The sequence below is a fragment of the Pteropus alecto genome, unplaced genomic scaffold, assembly GCF_000325575.1.
Source record: "Pteropus alecto unplaced genomic scaffold, ASM32557v1 scaffold71, whole genome shotgun sequence".
NCBI classification, from domain to species: Eukaryota; Metazoa; Chordata; class Mammalia; order Chiroptera; family Pteropodidae; genus Pteropus; species Pteropus alecto.
In genome coordinates, this window is record NW_006433024.1 from 3,259,610 (window position 1) to 3,268,852 (window position 9,243).

Consider the following 9,243-nt stretch of genomic DNA (forward strand, 5'->3'; position numbering starts at 1 on the left):
TATTTTACTATTATTATTATTAGGAGGAGGAACAGTTGTGGGAAAAGCATTAGATTGGGAGTCAGAAAATCTGGGTCCTATTCTAATCAAATCACATAAAAGATCTGGGCCTCGATGTCTTCATCTGAAAAAACAAAAACATGGTACCACCGACAGGACTGGGGGAAGGCAAGCTAAATCCTGATGGCTTTTATTTACAGGTTCTCATTGACATTTTGTCTGATGAGTAGATTCCGATGCTAAAATAAATTTAAAGACTTCTAGCTAGAAGGTGTTTTGATTCAGGACAGGGCAAATTTCTCCAAGTAGCGGGGAGACCAAGCCTTGCACCAAGAGAAGAAGAGGGTCCCCAGAGAACTCTGTCCCCCCTCAGGGTGTGAGGGTGAAGGAGGAAGAGAAAATATCTAATTATTGAGATCTCCAGCAAGGCACTCTTATCATTGGGCCATCTATTAAGTCTGGGTCTAGAAGGCTTCCTAGTGATTTAGCCTTAATATGGGCCAGGCACATTCTACACCTGCCTCAGAGGTCTGGGTCTTGGTGAAGAAGTCTAAAAGCCTGTACATACAGGACTTCGTCCTGCTTTTCCTGTTTCTTACAAAGGAGATCTAATTATAGGATAGCATTGTAGTTTAGCCAGTCTTTTACAGGCTGGACTTCTTGGTCCCCTCTCATAGTTAGTTTAGGAGGAGGAGGGGTCCCTAGGGGTTCTCCTGGCCTGGCTGCAGGGCTGATCAGCATACTGCAGTCTCTGAATGTAGCTTGATGAACATTTTAATTCTCTTGCCTCCTCCCTATACTAGTTAAGAATTTTTCTTCTTCTAAAATTCTAATACTCTAAATGAGAATGACCAGTGGTTATATGTAATTTGATTCTAATAGTTTAGAGACTAATAGTTTTAATTATTGATATTTGGCACATCTGTATTACTTCGCACAATCTTTAGTTTTGAAAATTTCTTCGTGTCAACCACGTGAGTCAGTATTTCTTAGCTTGAGTCCGTGGATGGATTTCTGAGAGTCTGCGAAACCCCTGAACACACATGCAAGATTTTGTGGATACGAGCTTACACAGATTCCAAAGCTTTAATCAGATTCTCAACAAGTAAATGAAGGCAGTAACAGCACAAGTCATCCCCACTCAATGGGAGTCAAAAATGTCCGGATCTCAAGCTGACACAGAGTAAGAGGAATTAAAACCGATTTTATAGACTCTATAATGAAAACAACTTCCTCACACAACTACAGCCCCTTCCAAAGATTGCATTGCCAGGATGACTTCATAATATTGTGGGCAGGTGAGAGGGTCAGCAGGGTCTTTGATGACGGGGCAACATTCCCCCTTAATCTCACATTTTCTAATATTTGAAATAAGCCCAAATCAAATTCTTTGGTTCTCCATGGCAAACCTCTTCATCTCTGACATGTTTTTTACTAGATAGAAAGAACCATATATTCTTCACTTTTTCTGTCTGTAGCCTTGTTAACCTGCAGGTCTAACTGGCACATGGGCTTGAAGGTAAGTTTTCTTTAATAGATGTATTCCAAAGTAATTAGGAAGAATAAGAGTAAAGAAAAACAAAAATGTTTGGCCCTTCAGTAACATCTTGCCTTGGAAGACTTCAGTTTTTCTGAGTGCATTTTCAATTCTATTTTGTATCAAATATTTGTGTACTCATTAGCATTATATCCAACAGCAGACATTTCTGTGGTCTTGTAAGTCCCGTTTCAGAGGGAAATAACTTGGTGGGGAGACTAAAGCACTGATAGGAGATAGTAAGCAGGATATGGGGGCAGAGATGAGTCTGTAACGGAATGTCAAGTGTCAGAGAGAAGCCTCCAGACACATGGAACCAAGCAAGGGATTGTCCATGGACCCTGATTCACACAGCAGGCCAAAGCTAAGTTCTGGGATGTGTACCCATGATCCAGTTGCATGGAAAAAACAAAGCTGCTTGTATAAACTATATGCTAACTCAGACACTGTGCACTGAGTAGAAAAACACCAGGGCACGAAAACAAGACAAAAAATAATAGCGACACTAGAACAGAAAGTCGATTTGAGATACTGGAAGAGTTCTCAGAATTTAACGCTTTTGCTTTCCTTTCATTTCAGATGCTGCACAACAAACATGTCATGGTCCGTGTGGGAGGAGGATGGGAAACATTCGCAGGGTATTTGTTGAAACACGACCCCTGCCGGATGCTGCAGATCTCTCGTGTGGATGGCAAAACATCCCCTATCCAGAGCAAATCTCCAACCCTTAAGGACATGAATCCAGATAACTACCTGGTGGTCTCTGCCAATTATAAGGCTAAGAAGGAGATTAAATGAAACTAGTTGGTCACTGCAAGGGGACTCTCATAATGGCCTGTATCCACTTCTTCAGTGTAGTCAGTTTAGTTCACATGCTCTGAAAATTACTTTGGAAAAAGGCATAACAGACAGAAAAATGTCATGTTGAAAATGTTCAAAGAGTAGCACTATTTATTTTAATGCTTCTGTAGAAAATGACCTATTAAAAGAAATTCTAACCTCAGATTTAAATTAGACAAAGTGTAGGCAAATCATCACTTCTCAATATGTGAAGACGGTATTTAGAACACAATAGTAGAAATACAATTCTAGCTAAAGATAAAAATTGTTATTAGAAGAAAATATTTAGGATTTACAGATAAGAAAACAGAAAGTGCCTGCTTTATGGCTACAGCATAAAAGCACCCCAGACATTTTATAACTGCAGGATTTTTAAGCTAATTTTTAAAAAGTGACAATTAGTGTGATGATGTGCTACTAAAAATGTCCAACAGCACTATAAATAAGTACAGAGTATTTACGACAATGATACTTTACTGGAAAGGCCACTTCAGAAAAGTTTACATTCATTTGGAAGATTGCCTTAAAGTTTATCCCTTACCTATGACCAAATATCCGGGGTAGTTTGGGAAGTTTTCAGAACACCTCTTAGAGACTCGCTTAATGAATTGTTCCACACATTCCTGAGAACATGGCTGTGTTGAGACTGACCGAGTGTAATCCACACACATAAGCTGACTTACATTTATATTTTGACAGAGTAAATTGTACAGTCAAAAGTACGTTGACTTCAAGTTATTTTAAAGCATTTTCTTTTTAAACTATATCTTTAGTTAATCTTACTTTGCTATGCTGTCTAGTGAAGTGAATTCACTGTAGCTAATAATGTTACAGACTTATGTATACCCTTGTACACCTGGGACAGAGCTGTTTCATACCCATAAACAGCAGAATGTTGTCCTCATTGATTCAAGAATTAAAAAGACATTAAAAAAATTTATCTGTCTCTATATCAGTGCTTCATTCTGAAATACAGATAATCTTCAAATGGCATCTTTTCTTGAGAGTTATAGGAAGAGTCAAATTACAGTTACCTAGTAAAGTTGCCTATTGCTTCACTTTGGGCAGCTGAGTGGTGGTACTGTGTGTGGTCTAGGTTTTATCACAGGTAAGTGCTCCCTTGTGTTTAAAAAGTATAGGGGAAGTTAATTTGTCATTTCCTCATTCTTTAAAAACAACATTCACCTTTCTTGCTCCAAAATGTCAGGAAGAAAGTATCTCGATTTGTCACATGACTAATTTAGTCAAAGTATATACAATCTGTTAATTGGGGAGTTTTTAAACAACAGAGGTAGTGTAATTTGATGGTGCCGGAAGTGGTGATAATATTTCTAGAAAAAAAATTAAGTTTTGTAGGAAATAAAATCACCTTGAAACAGCAAATAATTATATCTTAAAATACAGATATCGAGTGATTTGATTTTTGTTACTAAACTAATATTAATTAATATTGAATTTCTCTGTATAGAATCAGTAATATTTCTATCAAAACTTTCTCCTGTACTTCAAGTTTTCCCATAAACATATTTATATCTTTAAAATATATATTTAAAAAAATTTTCAATTACTATTGACATTCAATATGATCTTAGTTTCAGGTGTATAACATAGTGGTTAAACATTTATATAACTTATAAAGCGATCCCCCTGATAAGTCTAGTATCTACTTAACACAATACAGTTATCATAATATTATTGGCATATTCCCTATGCTGTACTTTACAATCCTGAGACTATTTTCTAACTGCCAATTTGTACTTCTTAATCCCTTCACCTTTTTCTCCCAGCCCCCCAAACCCCTCCTATCTGGCAACTATCAGTTTGTTCTCTGTATCTCTTAGTTTGTTTCTGTTTGTTTGTTTGTTTTTTATTTTTAGATTCCATGTATAAGTGAAAACACAGTATTTGTCTTTCTCTGTCTAATTTGTTAGCATAATAACCTCTAGATCCATCCATGTTGTTGCAAATGGTAAAATGTCATTCTGTTTTATGGTGGTAATACTCCATTGTATATATATATGTACCACTTCTTTTTTATTCAGTCATCTGTCGATGGACTCTTAGGTTGCTTCCATACTTTGGCTATTGTAAATAATGCTGTAATGAACATAAGGATGAATACATTTTTTTGAATTAGAGTTTTTGGATTTCTTCAGATGAATACCTAGAAGTGGGATTGCTGGGTCATATGGTAGTTCTATTTTTATTTTGAGGAAGCTCCAAACTGTTTTCTATAGCAGCTGCACCAATTTGCAATCCCACCAACAGTGTATTCACCATATCCTTACCGACACTTGTTGTTTATTGATTTATTGATGGCAGCCATTCTGACAAGTATAAGGTGATGATATCTTACTGTGGTTTTGATTTGAGTTTCCCTGATAGGTAGTGAACTTGAGCTTCTTTTCATAAGTCTATTGGTTATTTGTATGTCTTCTTGGGAAAAGTGTCTGTTCAGATCTTCTGCCCATTTTTTAATTGGATTGTTTTGTCTTTTCGGTATTAAGTTCTAACTTCCTCATATATTTTGGATATTAACCCCTTATCAATGTATCATTGGCAATATCTTCTCCCATCTAGTAGGTTTTTCATTTTGCTGCTGGTTTCCTTTGCTGTGCAAAACCTTTTTAGTTTGATGCAGCACATTTTTAAATTTTTGTTGTTGTTGTTCCCTTGCCTGAGGAGTCATACCCCCCCCAAAAATTACTAAGAGCACTATCAGAGAGTTTACTGTGTTTTCTTCTAGGAGTTTTATGGTTTTGAGTCTTATATTTAAGTCTTTAATCCATTTTGAGTTTATTCTTATATATGGTATAACAAAATGGTCCAATTTTATTTTTTTCTACGTATCTGTCCAGTTTTCTCAGCATCATTTATCGAAGAGACTGTCTTTACCCCATTATATATTCTTTCCTCCTTTGTCATAGATTGACATTATGGGTGTGGATTTATTTTGAGGCTCTGTTCTGTTCCATTGATCTATGTGTCTGTTTTTATGCCAGTACCATGCTGTTTTGATTACTATAGCCTTGTAGTATAGTTTGATATCAGGTAGTGTGATACTTCCAAATTTGTTGTTCTTTCTCAGATTGCTGTGGCTATTCAGGACTTTTGTGGTTTCATATAAATATTAGGAATATTTGTTCTAGTTCTGTGAAAAATGCCTTTGGTATTTTGATAGGGATTGCATTGACTCTGTAGATTGCTTTGGGTAGTAAGGACATTTTAATGATGTTAATTCTTTCTATCCATGAGCACGATATATGCTCCCATTTATTTTTATCTTCTTTAATGTCTTATAATTTTCTGAGTAAAGGTCTTTTCCCTCCTTGGTTAAATTTATTCCTAGGGTTTTTTTTTTTTTGATGCAATTGTAAATGGTATTGTTTTCCTAACTTCTCCCTCTGATAGCTCATTACTGATGTATAAAAATGCAACCAATTTCTGAATATTAATTTTGTATCCTGCTACTTTACTGAATTCATTTCTCAGTTCTAATAATTTTTTTGGTCACAATATAGAATTCTCTATGATGATGCTTCTTTATGTCTCTTTGACCACAAGTTAAAAAGGTTCTCTGCTTTTAAGGATCCATATGGTTAGATTGAGTCCACCTAGATAATCCAGTATAACCTTCCCATTTTAAGATCATTAACTGAATCATATTTGTGAAATACCTTTTGCCATGTAATGTAACATATTCCTATGTTCCAGGAATTAGGATGTGAACATGTTTTAGAGAGAATGGTTTTATTTCTGCCTATGATGGTTATTTAAGTGTCACTAACAACATGGTGACAATTTACATTGGGGTCTAGTTGCTAGCTGAATGGCAATGAACCAGGAATATGTAAAAATGAGACTATATTTAAAAGCAAATGACCGAATGTAAATGGTTCTCACTCATTGACTCTTTAGTGAAAATTACTGTTTTTTAAAGATTGTTTTGGCTATTATAAATCTTGCATTTTCATATAAATTTTAGGATCATCTTATCAATTTCTCTGAAAAAGCTTGCTAGGATGTTGCATTGAATTTATTGATCAGAGAACTGCTATCTTGAAAATGTTGAGTATCTCAATTCATGAACGTGCAATATTTCACCATCTATCTTTAAAAATTTTTTTTCAACGTTTTGTAGCTTTTAGTTCAGATCTTTTATTTCTTTTGTTTTTTCCCTAAGTCTTTTATTCTACTTGTTACTATGATTGAAATCATCTTCTGGTTTATTAATAGAGTTGACTTCCATATATTGATTTGGTATTCTGCAAACTTGCTAAACTCATTTTACATATTTTTGTGTATTTAAGAATTTTCTGTATACCAGATACTTGGTATTTTTTTTAAACCTACTGTAAGTAGGTCTGATTTCTGACTGAGAAATGTAGAACGAGAAAAGTGCACCTTAGGCATTAAGTAGACTGAGTTTATGATAATTCTTGGACTTATGACTTATGTGACACAATAAATTTCAGAGAAATACCCTAGAGAGAGCCAGTATCAGTGCAAAACTAATTAGTTCTGTTTGAGATAAGTTTAAAGTACTTGCAAAAGATGGCTCAAACCTGTTTTTTGACTGGAGGACATTAACTCAAAACAACAAGTCTAGTGCTATAAAAGACAAATTCTGGGCATAATAAAAGTATATCTAGGTCAAGTGATTTATCAATATTCAATTCTTAGACCACAATGATCATATTTAAAGGCAATATTTGCAAGATGAGGCATATTTAGAATAGGGAAAACAAGGTAATAAAAAGCCATGTCATATGGGAAACTTAGTGTCTGAGTTGTTTGGACACAAACTTCTGTGTCGAAGCATATTTTTCAAAGTCTGCTATATACACAAATGCCTCCTGTCAGTGGCTTTTGAGAAAATCAAGAAAAACATCCACAGTACCACATTTAAATCAACTTAAAGTATATATAGTAGTCATGGGAACTTGAGATGCTTGCTTGGAGATGTTAAAGGAAGACACACCTTAAATTTCAACACAGGTAGGTATGCATATCTATTGACCTCTAACTGATCTGTTTATGCATGTTATACAAATCTAAAACTGACGAGTCACTTTTTCTTCTAAGGGCATAGCGTAATTCCTATCACAAAATAAACAAGCTGAACCTTTAGAGAAAAGGAAAATTCAAGGATTGTGTCAATTCTCTGGGGGTACCAAGGATACCTTTATATAGTATTATTTCTCTAAGAAAACAGGAAACTAATAACACCATTTCTCCTTTATAGAATTGAAGAAGAAACATGTCTATCTATAAATTCAGAGATTGTATGAACACACCAAATAGCCTTTAGCTGTGTTGTTTTCATTAATCCCAGAGATGAAAGCATCACTGAGGTTTCACTAACCACTAACCCAAGTTCTAATTATTTAAGACGTAGTTTAGATAAAACTTTGTTAAACAGAGACATCCAAAGCCAATTTTTATACAGAAAAATTGTATATTTATATCCCTGTAAGGCAATACAGAATTTGTAACAAAACCATACGTGAGAAAACTACTAATTACGTTCCAACCACAATTAGTGGAACAACGGTATCACATATAGGTGCTTAAAAAAACATGCAGTGTGTCAACAGTGGTTGTGTAAAATCTAATTTTTGTCGCCTGTCATATTAATAGATTAGAATTAAAAAGGAATGACTTAAGCATTTTATACCTTAACATGAGAGTTAGATATATACATTTTACTGTTTCATTTATTTTTTAGTAACTTGGGATGTTTGGGTGACATAAGCATTGTTTTCCTATTTAAATTATGAATTACGGCAAATTGGCTCCAAGTTAAGGTTTTCATCAAGAACTGATTCATACCTTTATGAGATGTCTGGATGTATCTCTATGTGTGTGTACAATTTTTTTTTTAGCAGTTATTTACTGGTTTCTTATCAGGCTTCTATCCTCCTTTCTCCTTCCCTTTCCTAACACTATTCCTAACATTTGAGTATCACCCCTTAGCACATGCAACCCATGTAGTTTTGGGGAAAGCTGATCACACCCATGGCTGGCTGGAGCAGCACATCCCAGTGTTCCCAGAAAGCATATGCCAGCATATCATTCATGGTTCAGCAATAAATAAGAATAGTATCTGGATATAAACTATTAGAAATAGGGCATTACTCCCTAGATGTAAACCTTTTGTTTACATGAACCCAAGTTGTAATTCTTTAAGGTGTAGTACAGATAAAATTGTCCTTTCTGTATTAAAACAGAAGGAAGGATTTGTGCAGGCAAGGACACGTTCGGTTCCATATCCATTCAGCTATTAATAATCCTTTTTCCTTTCTGCCTTGGAAAAATTATGTTCAGAAAGTCAAAATTTTATTTCTAAAGTACAATGCAATAATTCCACTATCCTTTATGAACAAAAATATCACTAATCCTCTAAGGCAGGGGTCCCTAGCCCCCAGGCCATGGACTGGTACCAGGAACTGGGCCGCACAGCAAGAAGTGAGAGGCAGGCATGGGTGTGAAGCCTCATGTGTATTTGCAGCCACTCCCCAGAGCTAGCAACGCCGTCTCAGCTCCACCTCAGAGCATCAGGCATTATATTCTCATGGGAGTACCAGTCCCTGTGCCAAAAAGGTTGGGGACCGCTGCTCTAAGAGATGAAGAAAATTGAGTCTGACTATATGTCTTGCATGGAAATCATAGATGGTGATCATGCCATAACAGGAAAGGTAATTTTTCCAATGCGAAGTCAATCTATACCATAGTTCAAACTCCTTAAAATTAACATATATACTGCAAGATACACAAGTCATGTGGGAAGGATGAGTAAGATAGTGGCTCAGTTTCCTTTCTGTCAATCAAATGAGCTGGTTTATTTAATTTAGTCCCTATTGGCA

At 35.4% G+C, this 9,243-nt stretch overlaps 1 protein-coding gene across 1 annotated transcript in view; it reads left to right on the top strand.

Moving 5' to 3' along the window:
• Positions 1-3,309, top strand: part of GAS2 (growth arrest specific 2) — a 108,466-nt gene extending 105,157 nt beyond the window's left edge. Inside the window, exon 8 of the mRNA XM_006907977.1 lies at positions 2,117-3,309. Within this exon, the coding sequence (XP_006908039.1) occupies positions 2,117-2,335 (219 nt within the window). The 3' untranslated portion in view covers positions 2,336-3,309. The remainder of the gene's footprint in view (positions 1-2,116) is intronic.
• Positions 3,310-9,243: the final 5,934 nt, after the last annotated feature.